The sequence below is a fragment of the Indicator indicator genome, chromosome 15 (assembly GCF_027791375.1).
Source record: "Indicator indicator isolate 239-I01 chromosome 15, UM_Iind_1.1, whole genome shotgun sequence".
Taxonomy (NCBI): domain Eukaryota; kingdom Metazoa; phylum Chordata; class Aves; order Piciformes; family Indicatoridae; genus Indicator; species Indicator indicator.
The window spans coordinates 23474955-23502281 of NC_072024.1; the positions used below are offsets into that span (position 1 = coordinate 23474955).

The following is a 27327-nucleotide window of genomic DNA, read 5'->3' on the forward strand; positions in this document are numbered from 1 at the left end:
TGGCACCTGCCTTTGGCTGCTGGCTGGCACGGCTCCTGTAGTCACAGGCTGGTAATGAAGGCAGGTCACAGGGCATTGCTCCTGGCCCCCCAAACCTTTCCTGGGCACACATGTCCTTTGGCACTACCCAAGCACCTCCATTTACCATGTAGATGGTGGGGATGACCATGGCGCAGCTTTGGAGACCTGAGCTTCAGCATCAAGTGGCACAGGTGGAGCTGGGCCAGCTCTCAGTGGCACATTCTTTGGGGCATTGAGGCCTCAGAGACTTCAGGCTTTCAAGGCAAGCAGAAATAAACTTAAAGCCAAGAGGTGGCAGGGCAGAGGGGGCTCCTCAGGACAGCAACCATGCCCATGGCCTGCTAGGGGCTCCCATCCTCAGGAGGAACAGCTGTGTGCACAGACCCTGGGGAGGAGCAGCAGTGAAAAGAGCAATCAGGAGGGCTGGGGAAAAGCCTGGAATGCCAGAGGCAAGGAGCAGAAATCCAGGCTGGATTGCACCTGAGGTGCTTAGATAAGAGGCACAATGGAGAGGCACACTGGAGGAGTTCTGTGGGGAGCAGATCTGGGCTCACCTCTGCCAAACAGTCTCTGCTGCCACTGGCAATCCACAGCACTGAACAGGAGGAAGCCTCAGAGAAACACCCAGGGGGTACAAGATGAATGAGATCTGCATACAGGTGCTTGACCCCTGAGCCACTTACCCTCACAAGAAGTCCCATCAGCCATGAGGGTGTATCCAGCCAAGCAGGAGCACACAACATCTCCTTCCACCACGCTGCAGATGTGCTTGCAGGGGCCATTATCTACAGCCAGGGGAGGTGAGAGCAGGTTAGCATTGCCACCACACAGCAGCCCTCCAGGCCACCCACACACAAGCCCAGTTCAGCAATGGGGAGTGCAGTTTGTGGCCCATCTGCCCCAACCACCACCCCCAGCCCTCCCCTCAGACACAGACCCCATGTGTGTCCTACCTGTGCTGCTGCCCCCCTGCTGCACAGCTCCACTCTCCCCTTCCCCAGCCAGCAGTGTCTGGCAGCCCCGGGACCAGAGTCCAGCCTCTAGAGCCTCCCCTGACAGCTCCTCAGCCTTGTGGCAGAGCTAACAGAGCCAGGCTGTGAGCTGGAACCAGGCTGGGCACAGATGTGGCACAATTTGGTGCCAGCTCTGAGCAGTCCTCACTCAGCACAGGCTGCACCTCCAAGGTACCTTTGCACTTATCCTGCTCCTCTTGCAGGGACACGATGAGGATGGGCTGAGGAGAGGCTGCTGGAGGGATGGTGGCTTCTGCTTCCAGCCTTGTCACCTCTCCTCCGTCAGGATCTGTAAGGCAAGGGAGGCAGAGGTGGGTTAGGGCCAGAATCATAGAATCATAGAATCAGCCAGGTTGGAAGAGACCTCCAAGCTCCTCCAGTCCAACCTATCCCCCACCCTATCCAATCAACCAGACCATGGCACTGAGAGCCTCATCCAGTCTTTTGAACATCTCCAGGTACAGTGACTCCACCACCTCCCTGGAGGTCAGCAGTCAGCTGGGAAGGTGCCATCTGTCTGATGGGAGCCAAGGGTCCAACTGTGCCCACATGCAGTGTGGTGCCCATGGACATGCTCCCAGACATCACAGGCACAGAGCAGGGAGCCTGATCTTCAGTGAGGCAAAACACTGCAGCCAGAGTCCCACTCAGCTTCCCAGCTGCTCTACAGACAGGGCTGGATTTCACTTGGAGCATGATGCAAGAGAAAAGCTGAACCCAAACCAAGCCTTTGCACTAATTCTGTGCATCCTGTTCCAGCACAGAGGAGAAGCTGATGCTCACCTGTCCAAGCAGGGGCTGCTCTGGGATGGCCAGATGAAAACATCAGAGCTGCTACCTGACATGAAGAGTTTCAACCAACAGGGAACATTGTTCCAGGCAGCAGAAGAGTTCAAAGCAAAAGGAAAAAGCTCTGCTCCACCAATGAGAGTGCTGCACTTTGTCCTCAGCATGGAAGCCTAAATCCATGAGCTGAGAGGGAGGTGTCCTGTGCCCATTTGAGTTCAAGGGCCAAGCAGTCCCCTGCCCTCCCCACAACTCTGCCTCAGCTGAGCTCTGCAGATCCCTCCACACTTCCTGGCACAGCCACAGGCACTGAGGTCTGCAGACCTGCTGGGAATGCTGCTGGTGACCACTGCTGACACTACTAGGGCACAGGTCTTGTGAGGAGCAGCTGAGGGACCTGGGGCTGTCTAGTCTGGAGAAGAGGAGGCTGAGGTCTTCTGGCTCTCTACAGCTCCCTGAAAGGAGGCTGGAGCCAGGTGGGGGTTGGTCCCAAGCAACAAGTGACAGGACAAGAGGAAATGACCTCAGGTTGTACCAGGGGAGGTTTAGGTTGGACAGGACTAGGGGGAATGGAATAAAGCTGGAAGTGGGGAGATTCAGACTGGACATGAGGAAGAAGTTCTTCCCCATGAGAGTGGTGAGAGCCTGGAATGGGTTGTGCAGGGAGGTGGTTGAGGCCCCATCCCTGGAGGTGTTTAAGGCCAGGCTGGATGAGGCTCTGGCCAGCCTGCTGTAGTGTGAGGTGTCCCTGCCCATGGCAGGGGGATTGGAACTGGATGAGCCTTGTGGTCCCTTCCAACCCTGACTGATTCTATGATTCTATGAGGAACAATTTCTTCCCCCAAAGGGTTGTCAAGCCCTGGAACAGGCTGTCCAGGGCAGTGGTGGAGTCCCCATCCCTGGAGGGGTTTGAAAGCTGTGGAGATGTGGTGCTGAGGGACGTGGTTTAGGGGTGACCTGGCAGTGCTGGGATGGACTTTCTGATCTTCAAGGCCTCTTCTGACCCAAACCACCCTGTAACTCTCTGATTCTACCCAGACACAAGATGAATTAACTCAGATCTGTACTTCAGTGGAGTCAGTGGAGGGAGAGGCAGAGCACAAGCAAAGGCCCAGGCTAAAGCTTGCAGTGCTAAGATGAGATCCATTTTCTTTGCCTCTCTTGGTTCAGGTTCCTTCCTCAGAATCTGAGTATCAACCACAGAGCAGACAGCTGCCAGAGGAGCACTGTCAAACACATTAAGAGCAGGCTGGGTGAGGCTTTGAGCCAACCTGGTGTAGTGGGAATGGGCAGGGGGGCTTGGAACTGGATGACCTTTAAGGTTCCTTCCAGCTCAAGCCATCCTACATCTCTGTGACACAGCTCTGCAACATCATGCTGAGAAGAATGGCAGAATGGAGGCTCATTCCCTGGCTTGGGCAAGGAGCAACTGAAGCCAAAGCACTTCTGTGACTGGATGGGGAACACCTCTGCTTGTAGAAGGACTGCTAGCACTCACAACTCACGTAAGGCTTCAGCTGCCTGCAGTATCTGATCTGAAACCCTGCCACTGGAGAGCTCCAGGCAGCCAACCAGTGCAACACAACAGACTCCCCCCACACCACAGGTAGGTAGCTTTGCTTTGCTATACTGATGGCCTGAGATCAAAATCAGAGTTGATGGTGTCTGTCTGAACTGAGCAGAGCAGAGCTCAGCCAAAGGAAAGCAAACTGGGAAATGCAAACTGGCTCTGAGAAGGAAATGCTCTTCAACAGTAGTCTTCAGGTTGGAGATGAGGAAAAACTCCTTTGCTGCAAGAGTGGTGCCTTGGGTTTAAGGAGTGAGAGAGATGCTCTTCACTCCTTCCCAAAGGGGTAAAGAAAACTCTCCACACAGGACTGGAAAGAATGAAAAGTTTAAACAGAAGTACTACTCATAACTACACACACCACCACCAAAACATGCAAAAAAATACACAACAATTCATATTCAGCACAGCTCTCCAGTCTGGACTTCTCCAAAACCTCACCAGACCATCACCTACCCCAAACCTTCTCCCCATCAGGCCTCACACACCAAGCCTCAAAGCCCCCAAGGCCTCCAATGCCCCACCCAAACCCCACACCTCCCCACCCAGACCTGAAGGATGCAGCAAAAATGAGCTCAGCCAAGGCCAGAGCCAGGCTGTAAATCTGCTGCAGACAACCAGAGGAAAGACCTTGTGCAGAGAGGAGGGCAGAGAGGGAGGGAAAGGGCAGAACAACAGAAATGGAGATGCAGGACTTACGGGAATGAGATGACTGAAACAGGGACTGGCTGGAGAGCAGCCCTGAGGAGAGGGACTTGGGGGTGCTGATGGATGAGAAGCTCAGCAGGAGCCAGCAGTGAGCACTTGCAGCCCAGAGAGCCAAGCAGAGCCTGGGCTGCAGCAGGAGAAGTGTGGCCAGCAGGGCCAGGGAGGGGATTCTCCCCCTCTGCTCCACTCTGCTCAGACCACACCTGGAGCTCTGGGTCCAGTTCTGGAGCCTCTGTTCCAGGAAGGATCTGGAGGTGCTGGAAGGTGTCCAGAGAAGGGCCACGAGGATGAGCAGAGGGCTGGAGCTGCTCTGCTCTGAGGACAGACTGAGAGAGTTGGGGTTGTGCAGTGTGGAGAGGAGAAGGCTCTGAGGTGACCTTCTTGTGGCCTTGCAGGACCTGAAGGGGGCTCCAAGAAAGCTGGGGAGGGACTTTGGAGGGTGTCAGGGAGTGATAGGACTGGGGGGAATGGAGCAAAACTAGAAATGGGGAGATTCAGATTGGATGTTAGGAAGAAGTTTTTCCCCAGGAGGGTGGTGAGAGACTGGCAGAGGTTGCCCAGGGAGGTGGTGGAAGCCTCATCCCTGGAGGTTTTTTGCAGCCAGGCTGGATGTGGCTGTGAGCAACCTGCTGGAGTGTGAGGTGTCCCTGCCCATGGCAGGGGGTTGGAACTGGCTGAGCCTTGAGGTCCCTTCCAACCCTGACAATTCCATGATCCTATAACAAAAGATTACACTTTTTGGTCCATCCCTGGACCTTCCTGGTCCTTCTGGAGGTCCTCAACTCTGTGGTTCTTAAAGGCATCTAGCCTCAAACCATACCAAGTGGTCAGGCTTGGGAACAGGCTGCCCTGGGAGGTGGTGGAGTCCCCATCCCTGGAGTTGTTTAAGAGACAAGTGGATGAGGTGCTGAGGGATGTGGGTTAGTGACAGTGGCTTAGCAGCAGTGGTGAGGTTGTGAGCTCCAGACAGGCTGTTGGGACTTGATGATCTCAAAGGTCTCTTCCAAACTCTGCAGTTCTGTGCTTCTATGATTCCCTGAAAAGTGCAAAGACTCTCCAGCTGAGCACACTGATCCCCACCCTGCCCTCACACCACCCTGCCATACACAAGGCAGAAGGCAGCTGCCTAAATGCTTCTCTGTCTTTCCATTATCAACCTCTGCAGTGTCTGCAGAAAATGGCCTTGAATCCACACCCACAAAAAAACCCTCCCAGCACCTACAGGAAACGTGGCAGGTCAGTGCAGGTGGCACAAGGACATCACAGTCTCACAGTCTCACAGTATATCAGAGGCTGGAAGGGACCTCCAGAGATCATCAGGTCCAACCCCCCTGCCAGAGCAGCATCACCCAGGGCAGTCTGCACAGGAATGCATCCAGGTGGGGTTGGAAAGTCTCCAGAGAAGGAGACTCCACAACCCCCCTGGGCAGCCTGCTCCAGGGCTCTGTCACCCTCACACCAAACAAGTTTCTCCTCATGTTGAGCTGAAACCTTCTATGTTTCAGTTTGTCTCCATTGTTCCTTGACTTATCACTGTGCACCACCCAAAAGAGCCTGGCCCCCTCCCCTTGACCCCCACCCCTCAGCTATTGATAGACATTGATCAGATCCCTCTCAGCCTTCTCTTCTCCACACTAAACAGCCCCAGGGCTCTCAGTCTCTCTTCACAGGGAGATGCTCAAGTCCCCTAAGCATCCTCCTGGCTCTCCCTTGGACTCTCTCCAGCAGGTCTCTGTCTCTCTTGAACTGGGGAGCCCCAAACTGGACACAGGATTGCAGGTGTGGGCTCAGCAGGGCAGAGTAGAGAGGTAGAAGAACTTCCCTAGCCCTGCTGGACACCTTTCTTGCTGCACCCCAGGATCCCTTTGGCTCTCTTGGCCACAAGGGCACTTTGCTGTCCCCTGCAGAACTTGCTGCCCACCAGCACTCCAAGGTCTTTCTCTGTGGAGCTGCTCTCCAGCAGGGCAGCCTCTAACCTGTCCTGGTGCCTGCTGTTGCTCCTCCCCAGCTGCAGGACCCTGCTCTTGTCCTTATTGAGGTTTGTCTGCACTCAGCTCTCAGCCTGTCCAGGTCACACTGGAGGTCAGCACAGCCTGAGGGGTGTCAGCCTCCCCCCAGGTTTGTATCACCAGGAACTTGCTGAGGGTACTCTCAATCCTCGCAGCCAGGTCTTTGATAAAGATATTGAACAAAACTGGACCCAGTACTGATCCCTGGGGAACACCACTGGCCACAGGCCTCCAGGCTGACTCTGTGCCACTGATGGCAACCCTCTGAACTCTGCTGTTGAGGCAGTTTGCAATCCACCTCACTGACCAGCCATCTATGACACACCACCCTTCACAGGGTCTCCTTCCTGTCTGCTCACCTGGAGAGCAGCTGATGCCATCCTCCTGCAAAGTGAACTCTGGGAAGCAGGAGCACTTGTAGGAGCCCACGGTGTTTATACAGAGGTGCTGGCAGAGCTCCCCCCCATACAGCAGGCACTCATCCAGGTCATCTCCAGGCAGGTTATTCGACAGCTCAGCTTCACTGCTGATGGACAGAGCTTCATTGTGATCTTCTGTCTCTGAAACTACAACAGCACAACACTGCTTGGGTCCTCAGCAGATGTTTCAGCCTTCATTTTAGCCTCCTTAGGAAGGAGCATTCGATCAGAACAAACTCCAGGTGCAGCCAAAGCTACCCAAAACAGTGGCTCCAAGGACCAGAGCAAATGAACCCATCCTGAAGACAAGAGCACTCTGCTGTAGGTCCACCACCTCCACCTTCTGTCAAGCTGGAGGGACAGAACTTTTACAGGAGCCCCTGAGAAGGCCACAAAAATGATCAGCAGGCTGAAGGCCCTCTGCTATGGGGACAGGCTGAGAAAGCTGAGATTGTTCAGCTTGGAGAAGAGAAGGCTCCAGGGAGACCTTAGAGCAGCCCTCCAGTACCTGAAGGGGCTCCAGGATGGCTGGAGAGGGAATTTTGCCAAGGGCTGGGAGCGCCAGGACAAGGGACAATGGCTTGAAGCTCGAGAAGGGCAGATTTTGACTAGATGTTAAACAGAAGCTGTTCACTCTGAAGGGTGGTGGAACCCATTCTAGGAACACAGGGTGACCCCGGGAGGTCACAAGCTCCCCTTCCCCACAGACTGCTACCACCACTGCCACTGTTACCTGAACCAAGCCCTGCACTCCCCAGCTGTGCCTGTTATCTGCACTGTCTGGCAGTCTCAGCTGGACACTTACCCTTCTCAGGTGTCACTGTTGGCAGAGGCTCAGGATGTCTCTTTATTTCTGGGTGGCTGAAGTGGTCCCCCCCTTCACAGCAGGACAGCATCACATGGCTGCAGGGGTAGCCCAGGTTGATGCTGGACTCACAGGTCTTCTCCTCCCTCCTCAGGCGCAGGCCCAGGCTGCAGCAGTCACAGCATTGCTGCCAGAGGAGCAGACCATCAGCACGGAGGGGTCCACACAGTCCCCAGCAGGGATGAGCCCACCCAGCCTGGAGCTTTCACAGCAGAGCAGCTGGAGGAGCACTTTGGGTTCAGACAGTGCAAACACCAAAGCCTGAGCTGTGGTTCACCATGCTCACAGATGGTGCATGAGCCACGTGTGAACTGAAGGTGTCTGAGTTACCAGGCAAGTGGCCTGACCTCCCCAGCACATCCACTTAGATGTCCCACTGACAGGGCAGCTACAGAATGCAGTCCCTCCACAGCTCCTTTCAGCCAAGCCACCCAGCCCAGCAGCCCTCATGTCCAGTTTGCAGCTGCACTGACCCAGCCTCTTGCACCAAAAGAAGCTCTTCCAGGCTGTTCGAAGTCTACAGGAAGGCCTCAGCCTTTCATCATCCAGACTGGTACCAGTTAGCTGTCAACAAAAAGTCCAAGGATGGAGCAGAGGATGCTGAGCTAAGCTCCAAGCTCCCAGGAGACAGATCCCTGACCTAAGGAGAGCAGATCAGAGCAGCAGCTGGGAAGGGTTGGATGTGGAATGGGAAGGAATCATCTTCGATGATGAGCAATCCTAGATGGACATCCACCTCAAGCAGAGTCTGTCTCCAGAGGGCAGAGGGAAACCTGTCCACTCACAGCTTCAGCTGCAGAAACTTTCCTGCTGTGGCCACCTTTGTGCCTCTGCCCTGCGCCCTTCTAGGCAGTTCCCTGAGGGGCCCAGAACTGGACACAGTACTCCCGATGTGGCCTCACCAGGGCACAGGGGAGGAGAACCTCTCTCTACCTACTCACCGCTCCCCTTCTAATCCACCCCAGGATGCCTTTGGCCTTCTTGGCCACAAGGGCACACTGCTGGCTCCTGGGCATCCTTCTGTCCACCAGGACCCCCATGTCCCTTTCCCCTGTGCTGTTCTCCAGCAGATCAGCCCCCAGCCTATCCTGGTCCATGGGGTTGTTATTTCCCAGATGCCAGACTCTATACGTTGTTCTATTTCATTCAATCTCTCCCCACCCAGCTCTCCAGCCTGGCCAGGTCTGGCTGAGTGGCAGCACAGCCTGAGGGGTGTCACCACTGCTCCCAGTTTGGTGCCATCAGCAAACTTGCTGCCAGTGCCCTCTGTGCCCTCAGCCAGGTCCCTGACTGAACAGTCCTGGTAACACCATCACGTCCCTGACACATTCCTGCAGCTTTGGCATCCTGTGTGCTCCACACTAAGGTGGGAAGGCATCACAGCTAAGTGCAGGAATGGAGGACCCCCACCCCCAGTGGGGAACAAACCCCTCCAGAAGCAGCAGAGCCACTCACCTTGTAGGCTGCCCCTCCGCAGGGCTCGCTCTCCTCTGGCCCGCAGGTGTCCCCTTCCTTGGCAGCCACCATGCCAGCCAGGCAGCTGCTCTCCTGCACTGTGGACACACAGCACTGCTTCTGGGCAACTCTGCAAAGGAGCACCCAGGTCAGGCCCTCACTGGCACTCAGAAGACAGCAGGGTGGGATACAACCCTCCCTCCCTCCCCCCCCAGACCTGTTGGAATCAGGATGCATCCCACAGGCTTGGTCTCTCTTTGACATGGGTGGCAACATAATAGAGGTGGCACCACTGGCCTGGGCAGGAGGTAGTTTTCCCTCTTTTCTCAGAGGCAGCTGATAAATGCTAGAGAATTTTTGTTTAGGACAGTGCCTCTCCAAGTCTGGTCACTGTCCTTCAAAGTCTGGTCACCAGGAGCCCTTACAGCTCATCTCTGCCTGTGCAGCAGTCCCTGCTCCCCATGGTTTGCTTCTCAGGAGCCATCAGAAGGGGTCAGAAAGAGAAACCAGACAGAAACCTTCTTCCCTGGGCAGTGAGGAAACCCCAACCTGTCCTGGTGCAGCAGCCTACCCTTTGCCCTGGCTGAACTCCATGAGGCTCCCAGAGCAGCAGCTCATTTTCACAACTCCTATCTGCCTTCTGCACTGAGGATCTTTAGGTGCTGCCTGGAGTCAGTGGCAGACTCCTGGGGCTCTGTCACCTGCAGGCCTTCTGCACACAGAGGGGCACTTGAAGCTTGGACAGGTGCATGGTGCCCAGCTCTGCACCCTGGCATGGCTCCAGCAGGAGTGGTGAGGTTCTGCCTGGGATTCCACGGTTCTGAGACCAGGAAGTTCAGTACCTTCACAGGACACATTCTCTTCACACAAAAGATTTGCAGGGGATCTAAATCTGTCCAGCAGAGCCACAGCTGAAATTCTGAAGGTCAAAGGACTGACCTCCTGCCCTCTTGTTCTTTTAAACCCCAGCAGATTCAGAGGGACAGAACCATCTGGGATCTGCCTTTTTCACCTCAGCCCAGCCTCAGATGTACAGGTGCACCTCATCCATGTGCTGGATTTGCACCTCCTTAGGCCAAGGCTGGGAGTTTTGAAGCTGTCTTTATTTGGTAGGCAGTTGGTGTGTGTCAGCCAGGTCATGGACATATCCCAGCAGGAGGGGAGCTCAGTCTGCCAGCAACTTCAGCAAGCTGCAGTGGTATCACCTTTGGTAAAACCAAGCATGCCAAAGTCTTTTGGTGCTGAAAATGTTGGGCTGACTCTTGGACAAGTCCTTCTGGCTTCTGTTGCACCCTGTGAGTCTCAGAGAACTGCCTCCACCTCTCCATAAAGGGTGTTCCAGGCCAGAGTGAGGAGAGAGAAGGGACCAGCTGCAGCCAGGGTGACACCTTCTCCACATCCCCCTGCAGCCCTTCCTCTTGTGCTGTGCAGCTGGGGCCTGGCAGCCTCACTCAGAGCAGATGCTGCCCACACCAGCAGGGCTCTAGTCACCCCTCCAGCTGAACACAGAGAGCAGAACCAGCAGCCTTCACCCTGGACAATCAACACCTCCTCAGTGACTTGGATGATGCCTGCACTCAGCACTGACCAAAAGGTCAAACTCTGCCCTGCTGTTTACCTGCAGCCCTGCAGATGGGCATCGAACTGGGAAACAAGAATCTGAGCTCTGCTCACCTGAGAGAGGAAAAGGACCCTTCAAAGGCTTTTGTTTGGATTGTGGGAACAGAGAGGGGGAAATCTCAGAATCAGAGAAAGGTGTGGGTTGGAAGGGACCTCTGGAGATCATCCAGTCCAACCCCCCTGCCAGAGCAGGATCACTTAGAGTTAATCACCCAGGATCACAATGTCCAGGTGGGTTTGGAATGCTTCCAGAGAAGGAGACTCCACAACCTCTCTGGGCAGCCTGCTCCAGGGCTCTGCCACCCTCACAGTGAAGAATTTTTGTCCTTATGCTTCCCAGGAACCTCCCCTGTTCCAGTTTGGGTGCACAGAATCACAGAATCAGTAAGGTTGGAGAAGACTTCAAGGATCATCGAGTCCAACCTGTCACCCAAGACCTCATGACCACTAAACCATGGCACCTAGTGCCACATCCAATCCCCTCTTGAACACCTCCAGGGGTGGGGACTCCACCACCTCCCTGGGCAGCACATCCCAATGGCCAATCTCTCTTTCTGGAAAGAACTTTCTCCTCACCTCCAGCCTAGACCTCCCCTGGCACAGCTTGAGACTGTGTCCTCTTGTTCTGGTGCTGGGTGCCTGGGAGAAGAGACCAAACCCCTCCTGGCTACAACCTTCCTTCAGGTAGTTGTAGACAGCAATGAGGTCTGCCCTGAGCCTCCTCTTCTCCAGGCTGAACACCCCCAGCTCCCTCAGCCTCTCCTCACAGGGCTGTGCTCCAGACCCCTCCCCAGCCTTCCTGTCCCTTCTCTGGACACCTTCAAGTCTCTCAATGTCCTTCTTCAATTGGGGAGCCCAGAACTGGACACAGGACTCAAGGTGTGGCCTGAGCAGTGCTGAGCACAGGGCAGAATAACCTCCCTGCTCCTGCTGGCCACACTATTCCTGATGCAGGCCAGGATGCCATTGGCTCTCCTGGCCACCTGGGCACACTGCTGGCTCCTGTTCAGCTACTCTCGACCAGCACCCCCAGGTCCCTCTCTGCCTGGCTGCTCTCAGCCACTCTGTCCCCAGCCTGCAGCACTGCCTGGGGTTGGTGTGGCCGAAGGGAGCACCCTGCACTTTGCTGCCCCTTGCCATTCCTACTAAGCAGCCATGGCACACTGCCAGCCTGCCACCAGCTGACACAATGCATGGCACAGTGCCCAGCCTCCTGTTTGTTCCCCAAGCTGTGCCATCATTTGATCTCTTCCAGAGGGCTGCTCCCTGTGTGGGTCCAAGCTGCTCTTCTCTGCCTTACGTACCTGCAGGTATCACCATCCACTCCACTTACAGGGATCTCTCTGCACTCCCCATTGTCTATAGCCCACTGCTGGCCAGCTCCACAGCAGCTCTCAATCAATTCCTTTGTGGAACCTGCAGAAAGCACACAGCCAGAAGGCTTTGGTGAGCAATGGTTTGGTTTAAGCTCTGTTTTCTTCATGAAAAGATATTTTAAATAGCAACAGTTCAGCTCTTTCTTATTTTCTGTGTTTTTTTTTTTCCTTCTCCTTCACATCTCATGTGATCATAAGCTGCAGTGTCTTGGTGTAATCAAGTACCTGGAACAGCAGAAGCAAATCAGAGCTTTAAACACAGTAAAAGACATAACTGGTTTGAAGACAACTCCACCTTTGACATCTCTGAACAGACCCCAAAAAAAAGCCTGAAAAATGACCCTTGGCCACTCAACACACTTAGCACTCAGGCCTGGACAATATGAGCTTTGAAGGGTCCCTTCCAACCTGATGCAGCCTGTGAAGCTGTCCCACAAGTTGACTGAATCCATCATGATGATAATGATGTGACAGAACCTTCACTGTCACGAGCTGGGCTAGTAGGAAGATGTGTGCAAGGCCACAGGAAACACAGCAGAGCACACAGAGTGCACAGGAGCTCAGCACAGGGCACACAAAAGCCTCAGCAGGACTCTTACACCAGGTTGTAAAGGTGGACTTTCACTGAGGAGTAACCACAACCTGGAGCATGTTGCTAGTCATGGCCCCTTCAAGTTCTCAGTGCCTAGCAAGGGTGTTTTTAGCAGGTTTGATGTGTGCAGTGTAAAGGAGTTGCTGCCATAACACACAGAAGGAATTTCACTCCTCAGAACTACCTGAAGTACACAGACCTGCAGCTGGGTCTGGGCAATCCCAGGCACTGATCCAGGCTGGGCAGGGACTGCTTGAGAGCAGCCCTGAGGAGAGGGACTTGGGGTTGCTGGGGGAGGAGAAGCTCAGCAGGAGCCAGCAGTGAGCACTTGCAGCCCAGAGAGCCAAGCAGAGCCTGGGCTGCAGCAAGAGAAGTGTGGCCAGCAGGGCCAGGGAGGGGATTCTCCCCCTCTGCTCCACTCTGCTCAGACCACACCTGGTTCTGGAACCTCTATTACAAGAAAGATCTGGGTGCTGGAAGGTGTCCAGAGAGGGGCCACAAGGATGAGCAGAGGGCTGGAGCTGCTCTGCTCTGAGGACAGACTGAGAGAGTTGGGGTTGTTCAGTCTGGAGAAGAGAAGGCTCCCAGGAGACCTTCTTGTGGCCTTGCAGTATCTGAAGGGGGCTGCAAGAAAGCTGGAGAGGGACTTTTGAGGGTGTCAGGGAGTGATAGGACTGGGGGGAATGGAGCAAAACTAGAAATGGGGAGATTCAGATTGGATGTGAGGAAGAAGTTGTTCCCCATGAGGGTGGTGAGAGACTGGCAGAGGTTACCCAGGGAGGTGGTGGAAGCCTCATCCCTGGAAGTGTTCAAGGCCAGGCTGGATGTGGCTGTGAGCAACCTGCTGTAGTGTGAGGTGTCCCTGCCCATGGCAGGGGGGTTGGAACTGGCTCAGCCTTGAGGTCCCTTCCAGCCCTGACAATTCTGTGGTTCTATGATTCTGTGACAACAAGTGCCCTAAGAATAAGTTTGAGGCTTCATGTGGGTTAAAAGCAGCAAGGACAGGGTTTGAGAGACACAACTCTGCCTGCTAAGGAGCTCCTGGCCAACACTGAGCTGCAGCAGAAGAATGTGAAATGCTGCACTGTGTTTTATACTTTTCCTGGTGGGCTTCCACTGAAGATACCCACTCTTAGGTGACAGTGAAACAGGACCTGAAGGGGTGGATTTGCCATGTGCCACTCAGCCACAGCAGGAGCAGGCTCAGGCCACAGCAGGCTGGGCAGAAACTGCATTTTTTGGAGTCTGTGCCAAAGGTTCTTCCTTCTGAAGTGCAGTGCTCTCTTCCCTGGCACTCAGACAACTAACACCACCCTGCTCAGCAGACAGTGCCTCTTCATGCCTGTTACAGGGCAAGCAGGAGATGGCACTCCTCAACACCAGCAGGGCTTGCTCTGTAAAAAGCAGCTGGAGAAACTACAGAGACACAAAGCACAGTGCTGGCAGTGCTGCCACAGCTGCTCAGGAGGGACTGCTTTGAGAAGCTGCATCTGGCAGGGGCAGAAAGAAACACCAAGGTGCCAGTGCTGGCCAAGGTGTCAGGGGACAACAACTGCCAGGCTCCTTTTCTTGCCCTGATGTTGGACCCCTGCTGGGGCTCATTTCACACACTCCAGCAGTGCCTTATCAGCTCTGAGTTTGGGCAGGCTGTGGGATGCCAGAGGACAAACAGCTGGGGGACAGCCTTGCTATGTGATCAAGCCATGGCACCCAGGACAGGCTGGGCAGGTGAGGAGGTTCTGGGGGGCTGCTGCCTCATCACAGAATGGTTTAAGTTGGTAGGGACCTTAAAGCTCATCCAGTCCCAACCCCCTGCCATGGGCAAGGACACCTCCCACCAGCCCAGGGTGCTCAAGGCTTCATCCAGCCTGGCCTTGAACACCTCTAGGGAGGAGGCATCCACAGCCTCCCTGGGCAACCTGTGCCAGTGTCTCCCCACCCTCACTGGAAAGAATTTCTTCCTCATCTCCAGTTTCATTCTCCCCTCTTCCAGCTCAAAGCCATTGTCCCTCATCCTGGCACTTGCCAAGAGTCCCTCCCCAGCTCTCCTGGAGCCCCCTCAGGCTCTCCTCTAAGGTCTCTCAGGAGCCTTCTCTTCTCCAGGCTGAACAGCCCCAACTCTCTCAACCTGTGCCCACAGAGGGGGTGCTCCTCATGCCCTGCCCCCAGCTGCATGAAGGTCATTTCCAGCACAGAGCCCATGCTGGTGGCTGGCTGGGAACAGGAAGCACTTCCAAAGCACACTCCTTGGTGAGAACAACTCAACCTTTCAACTCCATTCTTCACTGAAAAGAGACAATAGTCTGTGGCAAAAATCCTTTCTTCACCCCAGACTCAGGGGGATGGGTTGAGATGGCAGCATCTGGGCTCCTCCCAGCTGCACCAAGTGTGCCCAAGCCAGCAGCAGCCTCCTGGCCCAGAGCATCAGCCCTGCCCCACCTGACTGCCCTTCTTCCATGGTTTTGTGTCCATGCATCCGTCAACACTAACCCCAAACCAGCAGCCACAGGTTTGACAGTGGACACCCAGAGGGGGAGCTGGACCTCCAGGACAAACCCACCCTTGTAGTGCCCACAGCCTCCAGCTCTGCTGCTCCAGCAGGCTGCAGGGAGAAGGGAGAGCTGTCAGGGCAGGGGAACACCACAGAAGGCACTAGGGCAGGGGAACACCACAGGGGACAGCAGGGCAGGGGAACACCACAGGGGACAGCAGGGCAGGGGAACACCACAGGGGACAGCAGGACAAGGGAACACCACAGGGGACAGAAGGGCAGGGGAACACCACAGGAGACAGCAGGGCAGGGGAACACCACAGGAGACAGCAGGACAAGGGAACACCACAGGGGACAGAAGGGCAGGGGAACACCACAGGGGACAGCAGGGCAGGGGAACACCACAGGAGACAGCAGGGCAGGGGAACACCACAGGAGACAGCAGGACAAGGGAACACCACAGGGGACAGCAGGGCAGGGGAACACCACAGGAGACAGCAGGGCAGGGGAACACCACAGGAGACAGCAGGGCAGGGGAACACCACAGGGGACAGCAGGGCAGGGGAACACCACAGGGGACAGCAGGACAAGGGAACACCACAGGGGACAGCAGGGCAGGGGAACACCACAGGAGACAGCAGGGCAGGGGAACACCACAGGGGACAGCAGGACAAGGGACACCACAGGGGACAGCAGGGCAGGGGAACACCACAGCAGACAGCAGGGCAGGGGAACACCACAGGGGACAGCAGGGCAGGGGAACACCACAGGAGACAGCAGGGCAGGGGAACACCACAGGAGACAGCAGGGCAGGGGAACACCACAGGGGACAGGAGGGCAGGGGAACACCACAGGGGACAGCAGGGCAGGGGAACACCACAGGAGACAGCAGGGCAGGGGAACACCACAGGAGACAGCAGGACAAGGGAACACCACAGGGGACAGCAGGGCAGGGGAACACCACAGGGGACAGCAGGGCAGGGGAACACCACAGGGGACAGCAGGGCAGGGGAACACCACAGGGGACAGCAGGGCAGGGGAACACCACAGGGGACAGCAGGACAAGGGAACACCACAGGGGACAGCAGGGCAGGGGAACACCACAGGGGACAGCAGGGCAGGGGAACACCACAGGAGACAGCAGGACAAGGGAACACCACAGAAGGCATAGGGCAGGGGAACACCACAGGGGACAGCAGGGCAGGGGAACACCACAGGAGACAGCAGGGCAGGGGAACACCACAGGGGACAGCAGGACAAGGGAACACCACAGGAGACAGCAGGACAAGGGAACACCACAGGGGACAGCAGGGCAGGGGAACACCACAGGAGACAGCAGGGCAGGGGAACACCACAGGAGACAGCAGGGCAGGGGAACACCACAGGGGACAGCAGGACAAGGGAACACCAAAGGAGACAGCAGGACAAGGGAACACCACAGGAGACAGCAGGGCAGGGGAACACCACAGGGGACAGCAGGACAAGGGAACACCACAGGAGACAGCAGGGCAGGGGAACACCAAAGGAGACAGCAGGGCAGGGGAACACCACAGGGGACAGCAGGGCAGGGGAACACCACAGGAGACAGCAGGACAAGGGAACACCAAAGGAGACAGCAGGACAAGGGAACACCACAGGAGACAGCAGGGCAGGGGAACACCACAGGAGACAGCAGGGCAGGGGAACACCACAGGGGACAGCAGGGCAGGGGAACACCACAGGAGACAGCAGGACAAGGGAACACCAAAGGAGACAGCAGGACAAGGGAACACCACAGGAGACAGCAGGGCAGGGGAACACCACAGGAGACAGCAGGGCAGGGGAACACCTCAGCAGACAGCAGGACAAGGGAACACCACAGGGGACAGCAGGGCAGGGGAACACCACAGGGGACAGCAGGACAAGGGAACACCACAGGGGACAGCAGGGCAGGGGAACACCACAGGGGACAGCAGGGCAGGGGAACACCACAGGGGACAGCAGGGCAAGGGAACACCACAGCAGACAGCAGGGCAGGGGAACACCACAGGAGACACCAGGGCAGGGGAACACCACAGGGGACAGCAGGGCAGGGGAACACCACAGCAGACAGCAGGGCAGGGGAACACCACAGGAGACACCAGGGCAGGGGAACACCACAGCAGACACACCATGTGTGCAGGAGGACTGCAGCTGAGACAGGGGCACAGAAAACTTTATCTCTGTCCCAAGTCCTTATTTACATGCTGGGGAAAAAAAGGAGCAGGAGAGGAGAGAGGGTACACTTCACACTTCTGTTCTCTTCAAGGCTTGGAAGAGACTCAGCCCAGGACAGACCTGCAGCCACTACACCTCTGTCCTCCCACATGGCCACACTCATCCTCACAGCCCAGGCCACACAGCACTCAGCACCCTGCAGCTGTGCTCCAGCCCAGCAGTGCTGTGGTTCCATGCAGCACCTCAGCAATGTCAAATGTGCACTCTGGTGTCCTGAGAGCTGTGAGTGGGCAGTGCTGCTGGGTGGCACCAGAGGGGTGGCTAAACTGGGCAGGAAGGACACCTGCTGCCAGGACACAGAATCACAGAATTCCTGAGGCTGGAGCAGACCTCTGAGCTCATCCAGCCCAGCCTATGACCTAACACCACCACATCCACCAGACCATGGCACTGAGTGCCACATCCAATCTTGCCTTAAACACCTCCAGGGAGGGCAACTCCACCACCACCCTGGCCAGTCCATTCCAGCCTCTGATTGCCCTTCCCATGAGGAATTGCTTCCTAACATCCAAGCTAAGCCTCCCCTGGCACAGCTTCAGGCTCTGCCCTCTTGTCCTGTCACAAGCTGCCTGGGAGCAGAGCCTGACCCCCACCTTACTGCACCTTCCCTTCAGGGAGTTGTAGAGAGTGACAAGGTCCCCCCCGAGCCTCCTCTTCTCCAGCCCATTGCAGACTTGCTATCAAACAAGTTTTCAGCATGACTTCAGTTCAGGCCCTTGGTGGAAGCTCCATCCCCTTCACCAAGTGCTGAAGCACATCTGTTGCTAGGTTTGAAGCACCAGAAGACAGCAGAATTTACTGATCTGCACTGCAGCCAACTGCATGATTTACAGCCCAGAGAAACAAGAATCACTCTCCCCCCACAGAAGGCTCAGGAGCAGGCTGCTGAACTGCAGAGCCCTGCCATGGAGCTGTGGTGTTCACAAAATGAATTGCCTTTTGCTGTCCTCCTCTGAGTAATTACATCTAGAAGGCAGCTCCCATCAAAGGAGCAAACTGCTGCAGCTTATCTCAATCAGGGACGAGGAAAAGTGAGCAACTCACCAGAGGGCTCACAGCCATCAGCAGGGATTGACTGATGACACTTCTGAGTCAGCACTGGCAAGAGCAAACAGACAGAACCAGGCACATGCATGAAGCTCACCCAGCTCCAGGGCTGCAGGGACACTTAGCCAGGTGTGCAACAGGCTCTGAAATGCTTCAGTATTCAAAGAGAACTTTGTTCAGTGGAACCATTGCCTCTGCTCCTGTCTCTTGCCACCAAGGAGCAGAGGCTGTCCCCTCCTCACTCCAACCTCCCTTCAGGGAGCTGCAGAGAGCAATGAGGTCTCCCTCAGCCTCCTCTTCTCCAGCCTCAACACCCCCAGCTCCTTCAACCCCTCCTCTAGCCCAGGGGCTCCAGGCCCTTCCCCAGCCTCATTGCCCTTCTCTGGACAGGCTCCAGCTCCTCAATGTCCTTCCTGGAGTGAGGGACACAGAGCTGAACACAGCACTCGAGGTGTGGCCTCCCCAGAGCTGAGCACAGGGGGATGGTCACCTCCTGTCCCTGCTGCCCACCCTGCTTCTGATCCAAGCCAGGAGGCCTTTGGCTTTCTTGGCCACCTGGGCACTGCTGGCTCATGGTCAGTGGCTGCCAACCATCACCCCCAGGTTCGTCTCCAGGCTGCAGCTTTCCAGCCACACATCCCCAGGTCTGTATGTCCCCATGGGGGTGTTGTGACCCAGGTTGGCCTTCACACTTCCTTCAGCTCAAGAACAGAAGTCTTCTCCTTTCTGCATGACTACTCCAGGAGCCATCATGCACCAAAGAGTCTCAGATCACCATTTTTACCTACAGAGAGACCTAAGCAGGCAGACACAGTGCAGGGTCTGGACCTCACCTTTCCATCCAAGACACAGGGGAAGTTCAAGGCTGCTGTGATTCCTAAACCATGATCTACTGGCCAGGAAAAGTCAGTGCCACCTGTTCCAGATGAAGCAGCAACCCCCAGGAGGGTGGCAGGTCATGGGGACCATGATGGTGTCAGTCCTGGGCAGCTGCATCTCTTCACTGTGGCTTTCACTGAAGCTGTTAATTGCTGAGCTCTTGCTCTCATGATGGAGCTGTGCTATCAGCTCCTGCACCTGGGGAAAACATGCATCTCCCCCAGAACTTCAGTTCTTCAGCTAGAACCCAACAAACACACAGGAGCTGGCAAGGAGGTGTGGAACCTTCCAGAAATAAGGTTTGGAGGATCTCCTTGCTCAGCCCACAGGAAGCTGCCAGCTGGTGAGGATCATAGAATCATAGATTCATAGAATTGTTAGGGTTGGAAGGGACCTCAAGGCTCAGCCAGCTCCAACCCCCCTGCCATGGGCAGGGACACCTCACACTCCAGCAGGTTGCTCACAGCCACATCCAGCCTGGCTGCAAAAACCTCCAGGGATGAGGTTTCCACCACCTCCCTGGGCAACCTCTGCCAGTCTCTCACCACCCTCATGGGGAACAACTTCTTCCTAACATCCAATCTGAATCTCCCCATTTCTAGTTTTGCTCCATCCCCCCAGTCCTATCACTCCCTGACACCCTCAAAAGTCCCTCCCCAGCTTTCTTGGAGCCCCCTTCAGATCCTGCAAGGTCACAAGAAGGTCTCCTGGGAGCCTTCTCCAAACTGCACAACCCCAACTCTCTCAGTCTGTCCTCAGAGCAGAGCAGCTCCAGTCCTCTGCTCATCCTCATGGCACAGCACCTCCAGATCCTTCCTGGAACAGAGACTCCAGAACTGGACCCAGAGCTCCAGGTGTGGTCTCAGCAGAGTGGAGCAGAGGTGGATCCCCTTACTGAGCCCACAGGAAGCTGCCAGCTGTGAGGATCTCCTTGCTCACCCCTTGGGAAGCTGCCAGCCCTGACTCTCAAGCTCTAACATCCTTTTGAGAGATCTCCAACTAACTCCCCATATCCTGAGCTGGCACAGATCAGCCACCCCACAGAGCTGGCTGGGAGGGCTCCAAGCCCAGCATCCCCTGCATGAAGCTGCCTGCCCCACATCAGGTTAATGAGAGCAGTTCATCAGTCTCCCAAGCAACACCCCTGGTTGGGATTGCTCCCTGGAAAGCCCAAGTTCAGGCTGGCTCCTGTGGTTCTGGAGTACATCAGCACCTTCCCACACCTTCAGAGGAAGCTGCTGCTTGGTACAAAAGATCTAATAGTACAAATTGCTTTCACCTGCTGCCACCATCCTCAACCAGCAGAAATGAGTGGAGAAAGAACAGGAATGGGACAGAGCAGAGCAGGAGCAGCTCCCATGGCCACATATGGTCAGGGAAGGGATCAAAGTGCTGCTTTTCCTGGCTAGCCAGTGCTTAGGAATGGTGCCCCACTTCCTCATAAAAACCCCCAAAGCACCTTCAAAAGATGTTTACATTTTTGTATCTATCTCCTGGGCCTCTTTTCTAGACCTATCCTTGCACAGGAAGGGAGGCACCCAGCAGAAAGCTGCTGTGGCTCCTCATCCCACAGCTGCCTGAGGACACAAGCCCATCTCTGATGGGAACACCAGGAGGAAGAACTTCACACCACCACCACTAACTCAGCAGAGCTCTCCGAACACTGGACAAACCCTGCCTCCAGTGGGTCCTGTTTCTGCTCCAACCTCTTCATCCTGCCAAGCTTTCCTAAGGAAGACAAAAGCAGCAGTGTCACTTGACCCTTAATAGGTTGTCATTTCTTATCTCCAGCCTGGGAGGCTTTATTGAAGTCCCTCCTTAATGAATGAAGGTGCAGCAGAGAACATTTATCTTGGCAAAGGGAGAGGAGAGGCGAGTGAGAAGCCAGCCCCAGAGCCAGCTGCTTTCACTGGCACTGAGCCACCACTGATGGCACTGAGCCACCGCCACGGCTCAAGGATTCCTCAGGAGCTGTTCCAAAGAATCATAGAATCAGTCAGGGTTGGAAGGGACCACAAGGATCAGCCAGTTCCAACCCCCCTGCCATGGGCAGGGACACCTCACACTACAGCAGGCTGGCCAGAGCCTCATCCAGCCTGGCCTTAAACACCTCCAGGGATGGAGCCTCAACCACCTCCCTGCACAACCCATTCCAGGCTCTCACCTCTCTCATGGGGAAGAACTTCTTCCTCACATCCAACCTGAATCTCCCCACTTCCAGCTTTTTTCCATTCCCCCCAGTCCTGTCACTCCCTGACACCCTCAAAAGTCCCTCCCCAGCTTTCTTGGAGCCCCCTTCAGATCCTGCAAGGCCACAAGAAGGTCTCCTCGGAGCCTTCTCTTCTCCAGACTGCACAACCCCAACTCTCTCAATCTGTCCTCATAGCAGAGCAGCTCCAGCCCTCTGCTCATCCTCATGGCCCTTCTCTGGACACCTTCCAGCACCTCCAGATCCCTCTTGTAACAGAGGCTCCAGAACTGGACACAGAGCTCCAGGTGTGGTCTCAGCAGAGCAGAGCAGAGCAGAGCAGAGGGGGAGAATTCCCTCCCTCAGGAAATCCACGTCTGGTTCACTCTGTGCAGGTCACTGCAGGCTGTTCCCAGTGCCCCATGGCAGGAGTGTGTCTGGCTGCAAACCTCTGCTGCTGGAGCGTTTCTGTGACCTAGTCCTCACTCAGCTCACTGCTGGGGAAGAGGCTTTCACCCACGGGCACCCAGCAGGCTTTTAGGCTCCTCCGGTAATGGAAAAGCAGCCCGCAGGAGGAATCTGAGCTGAGATGAGGGTTCTACACACATCTCATGGCTGCAGTCCAGTGCTGACTCCTTCTCTGCTCTTTTCCTCTCCTCCTGCATTCCTGCTGGGCTGGGCTGGCCTTGCCATGCCATCACCTCAGCACACTTGCAGCAGCTGCCTTCATCTGAACCTTCAGCCAGCAAAGCCTTTCCCTGCTCTCTCCTACTGCCTCCAAAGTCACAGGCATCTCTAGAAATCCATCCCACCTCTCACCCAGGACAAGCCCCTGCTGCACTGGGAGGCATCTGGTTTCCATTTCAATCTGCAAACAGGCTGCTCCCTCCCTTACTGTGTTCTCATCCCTCCTGCTGCTGGCTGGCTGGCAGGGCAGAGTGAGCTGTGCCTGCCCAAGGCAGAGGGGAAGGCAGCATCCACCGCCCCCAGGCCTCTCATTTCCCTGAGCACTGCACAGCAGGGTCACACATCCTCACCACCTCAGCCAGGACTGCTTGGCAGGCCTTGCTCCCAGTGTGAATGAACAGCAACCTGAGATTCCCCCTGGCTCCAGAGCTGCATAATCCCTGGGAGTCAAACCTGTGCCAGAGGTCAGGCACTTGGACTGTGTTTGGTGGTTCACGTTTCCATGACAGCCTCCTTCCTTAGCCCCAGGCTGGAAGGAGGGGGTGGGGGGATGGGGCAGCTAACCAACTCCTGGAACCTTTTTCTGTTTTCAGCAGCTAAAAACTCCAGCAGTTTCTCTTCCTGGCTTTTAAAAACCTGCCTCCTTTGGCTCCATGCTTCTGTCACCCAGCCTGCAGAGGAACGGTTTATGCACAACCTCCCTTGGTGAGCTGCAACAATAACCCAGAGCAGGCAGCAGCTTCTTCTCCTTCAGCAGACTCTTGGCTGGATTTTCCTCCTCAAGCTTCCTTCCCCAGCTATTGCACAGAGCACTTTGATGCTGTCAGTTCACTTTCCAGAGAGCTGAGGCTTTGGGAAGCCTGGTTCCCATTTTCCCAGTAATTCCTGCCTGGAGAATTTCAGTATCTCTGCATGCCCTGGTCTGTGGCTGGGCAGGCTCCCTCTTTCCCAGCAGCATTTCCACCAGCTCTGTTTAAATGTCAAGGTACAATTCAGAGGCCCTTGTGGTGCTCAGCAGTCTGTCAGAGTGCTGGGAAACTAAAGCAGGATGAGGAATCTGCTGCAGCTCAATCCCCTGCTTGCCGGAGAACCACCAGAGAGTTCTGAGCTGCTTAAAGACTGAGCTGAGGTTGGAATGGGAATTAAATTACAGAAGGAATGGCCTTAGATTAGGCTGTTTGGGGAGGGGTCTGGAGCACAAACCCTGTGAGGAGAGGCTGAGGGAGCTGGGGGTGTTCAGCCTGGAGAAGAGGAGGCTCAGGGGAGACCTCATTGCTGTCTACAACTACCTGAAGGGAGGTTGTAGCCAGGTGGGGGTTGGGCTCTTCTCCCAGAATAAGAGGACACAGTTTCAAGCTGTGCCAGGAGAGGTTTGGGCAGGATGTGAGGAAGAAATTCTTCCCAGAAAGAGACATTGGCCCTTGGGATGTGCTGCCCAGGGAGGTGGTGGAGTCACCATCCCTGGAAGTGTTTAAAACAAGCCTGGATGAGGCACTTAGTGCCATGGGTTAGTTGATTAGATGGTGTTGGGTGATAGGTTGGACTTGATGATCTCAAAGGTCTTTTCCAACCTGGTTAATTCTGTGATTCTGTGTTGACCCTGGAGAAAGGCAGCCCCAGAGGGGATCTGGTCAATGCTCAGCAAGAGCTAAAGGGTGGGGAGAAAGAGGATGGGGCCAGGCTCTTTTAACTGGTACCCACTGAGTGGGCAAGGGGCAACAGGCACAAACTGGAACCCAGGAGGTACCAACTGAAGATGAGAGAAAGTTCTTTGGTGTGAGGGTGCTAGAGGCCTGGAGCAGGCTGCCCAGAGAGGTTGTGGAGTTTCCTTCCCTGGAGAGCTTCCAACCCTCCCTGGCCATTGTGCTCCTGGGCAAGCTGCTGTGGGTGCCCTGCTGGAGCAGGGGGGGTTGGAGTGGATGATCTCCAGAGGTCACTTCCAACCCCCCACCAGGATGGGATTCTGGGACAAAGAGGCAAATGGATGAGTGCTTCCATGACCCTTAATGCAACCTTTGTGCTCCCCACACCTTCTGTGTGTTCAGCCAAAGAAAAAAGGTTCTTACGGGACAGCCTCTGCTCAGTTGCACCTTGTGATAAGACAAGGAGCAATGGATGGAAACTCCAGCACAGGAGGTTCCACCTCAACATGAGGAGGAACTTCTTGACTGTGAGGGTCCCAGTGCCCTGGAACAGGCTGCCCAGAGAGGTTGTGTAGTCTCTCTCTCTGCAGACTTTCAAGACCCATCTGGATGCATTCCTGTGTGACCTGTGCTGGATTCTCTGGTCCTGCTCTGGAAAGGGGGTTGGACAGGAAGATCTCCAGAGGTCCCTTCCAACCCTTAACATCCTCTGATCCTATGGTGGTGGCCCAAGCCATCTCCTGGCTGGAAGAGGTTCTGCCCAGGGTTCTGCCATGATCCATGAACCCCAAGGAGCTTCCAGTTTGTGCCCCTTGCCCCTTGTCCTGTCACTGGGCATCAGTGACAAGACTCTGGCCCCACCTTCTTCCCCCCCTCCTTTAGCTGTTGCTGAGCATTGCTCAGATCCCCTCTGGGGCTGCCTTTCTCCAGGCTGTTTTGTTTCAATTCTGTGTTCCTAACTAAAAACAGTAGGTCTGTCCCCCCCTGACTAAACCCAGGCTTACTGCAGGCTTCCCCAGGCCCTGGGGTGGAGCTGGCAACTTACTGCCAGCCAAGGCCAGGAGAAAGCCTCTGCCCCATAAACCATGAAGGTAACAGCATGGGCATGTCCCAACTGGACAGAAGAGACAGAAAATTGGCTGTACACTGCCTTCAGTAGAGGGAGAGACTCATAGAATCAAGCAGGTGGGAAGAGACCTCCAAGATCCTCCAGTCCAACCCATCCCCCAGCCCTATCCAATCAACCAGACCATGGCACTGAGAGCCTCATCCAGGCTTCTCTTGAACATCTCCAGGGATGGGGACTCCACCACCTCCCTGGGCAGCACATCCCAATGGCCAAGCTCTCTTTCCGGGAGGAATTTCTTCCTAAGATCAGCCTAAACTTCCCCTGGCACAGCTTGAGACTGTGTCCTCTTGTTCTGCTGCTGCTTGCCTGGGAGAAGAGCCCAACCCCCACCTGGCTACAACCTCCCTTCAGGGAGTTGTAGACAGCAATGAGGTCACCCCTGAGCCTCCTCTTCTCCAGGCTGAACACCCCCAGCTCCCTCAGCCTCTCCTCACAGGGCTGTGCTCCAGACCCCTCCCCAGCTTTGTTGCCCTTCTCTGAACACCTTCAAGCATCTCAACATCTTTCTTGAACTGAGGAGCCCAGAACTGGACACAGCACTCAAGGTGTGGTCTGAGCAGTGCTGAGCACAGGGCAGGATGACTTCCCTGCTCCTGCTGCCCACACTATCGCTGATGCAGGCCAGGATGCCATTGGCCTTCTTGGCCACCTGGGCACACTGCTGCTGCCAACCAGTCCCTTTCAGCCTGGCTGCTCTCCAACCACTCTGTCCCCAGCCTGTAGCACTGCCTGGGGTTGTTGAGGTCAATGTGTAGAACCCTGCACTTAGACTTGTTCAATCTCTTCTCCAGCTCTCATGCATCCATCACTCCAAACAAGCACAAACCCAAGCCATGCTCTCCACAGGAAGGGGATTGCTCTCCCTGTGATGCTGACCAGCTGAGGAGAAGGAAGAGTTGGTGCCACAGCAGCCCTGGGCAGCCTCCACCACCCCCCACAGTGCACCTGAAACGGACACAAGCTGGAGCTCAGCTGGAATTCCGTCTGTTGCAGTGGACTCTGGCTACACTTCCTACTTGGAAACTCCAGACTGCAGCCAACTGTAGAGGAATTTGCATTCCTGAACATATTTTACATTGGAAGCAGAGCTGAAGATAGAGAAAAGGGACTGAGTTGTGAACAGCTCCAGCTCTGTGCTTTAAATCTGGTTTGGAGCTTTTGGGATGAGGCGGCAAATTCTGATGATGGGTGGAGGCATCTCCTCATCCTCTCCAGCAGAGGCTCACTGCAGTTACTGGAACAGAGGAAAACACTAACAGAGGCAGAACTTTCCATGCCATTTCATCAGCATCCTACCACAGCCCAGCTTTGAGTGTTTGTGAGAACTGCTCACTGCCATTCACTGCTCCAAGCGAGGTCCACTCACACACAGCAGCACTCCAGAAGCTAGGTAAGGGGAGGAGGTTGATGGAGAACAGGAGGAACTGAAGCACAGAGCAGGAAAGTGATGTTAGTGCTCTGTGTTTGAAGATGGAGTGTCAGCTGACTGACCACAGCACCAGGATGAGTCCACTCTGGAATTTCTTACCCACGTCTTGTCAGCCAGCTGATGGCTGATGGTAGGCCTGCAGCCCCAGCTCTGTCCTGGAGGCTGTGGATAATGAGCTCCATGCAAAGCACTTTGTGGTGCTGGGAACCTCTTGGCAGAGTCCAGAGAGGAGCTAGGTGCCTGTGCACTTAAAGCCAGAAGCATCTGGACACAGCTGCACGGCACAGAGAATGCTGAGTCACCGCCCAGGGAGCAGGCATCCAAGCGGTTGAGACACCAGGCCCTGGGTGGCTGAGAGGTCCTGGAGCACCACCAAACTGCACAGCCCCACCTGGAGAAGCCCAGCTCAGGCAGGTGCTTAGGAAGGTCCTCTGCATCATTCTCAGAACTGTAGTTGCTAGTTTCAGGAGCTCCATGAGCTGAGCTGGCCAACAGCTTCCACAGGGACAGCCTTTGGCATCAGGCTCAGGATCACCAAGTCCAACCTTCAGTGGCTCTTCTCTGATTGCATCTCTAATCACAGAAGAGCTTGAGTTGGAAGGGACCTTAAGGGTCATGAAGTTCCAACCCAAGGACAAGGACACCCCCCACTGGATCAGGGTGCTTACAGCCTCAGCTCAGACAGCCTGGTCTAGCTCATGGTGGCAATGACGAAGAGAAGCTTGCAGCTCAGAACGTCTGGCAACAAGCAAGGATGGGACCTCCAGTGTGTGCTGTGTCCTGGACAGGGCTCCAGGCTGAACACAGGACAAGGGCCATGCTGGGGGTAGAGGTGAAGCACTGATCTCCTCTACCACACAGCTGAAATTATGGGGTTGGAATCTGACTTCTGCTGTGGCTTTGGCACCCTGTGCAAAGCTGTGATGAAAAGCAAGAGGGGTGGAGGGGAGGTGGGGTCTAGATGAGTAGAGCAGGGCATTGGCACCCATCTGCACAGTGTCTGCAAACCAAAGGGAAAGCCAAAAGCTCTCAGCACATCAGAGGTGAGTCCTCACCCAGCTCTGAAGGAAGATGTCCCTGCTGCACACACAGGAGTGCTCTGGAAGGCCACTGCCCCAGGCTGCAGCTATCTAAAGGGCATGTTGAC

General features: G+C 55.5%; 1 protein-coding gene across 1 annotated transcript in view; it reads right to left on the reverse strand.

Moving 5' to 3' along the window:
- The window catches only part of FBLN2 (fibulin 2), an 85537-nt gene that overhangs the window by 25534 nt on the left and 32676 nt on the right, over window positions 1-27327 (reverse strand). Inside the window, exons 2-7 of the mRNA XM_054387335.1 lie at window positions 11768-11879; window positions 8844-8973; window positions 7329-7515; window positions 6464-6670; window positions 1210-1323; window positions 705-806 (exon numbers count right to left, since the gene is read on the reverse strand). Of these exons, the coding sequence (XP_054243310.1) occupies window positions 705-806; window positions 1210-1323; window positions 6464-6670; window positions 7329-7515; window positions 8844-8973; window positions 11768-11879 (852 nt within the window). The remainder of the gene's footprint in view (window positions 1-704; window positions 807-1209; window positions 1324-6463; window positions 6671-7328; window positions 7516-8843; window positions 8974-11767; window positions 11880-27327) is intronic.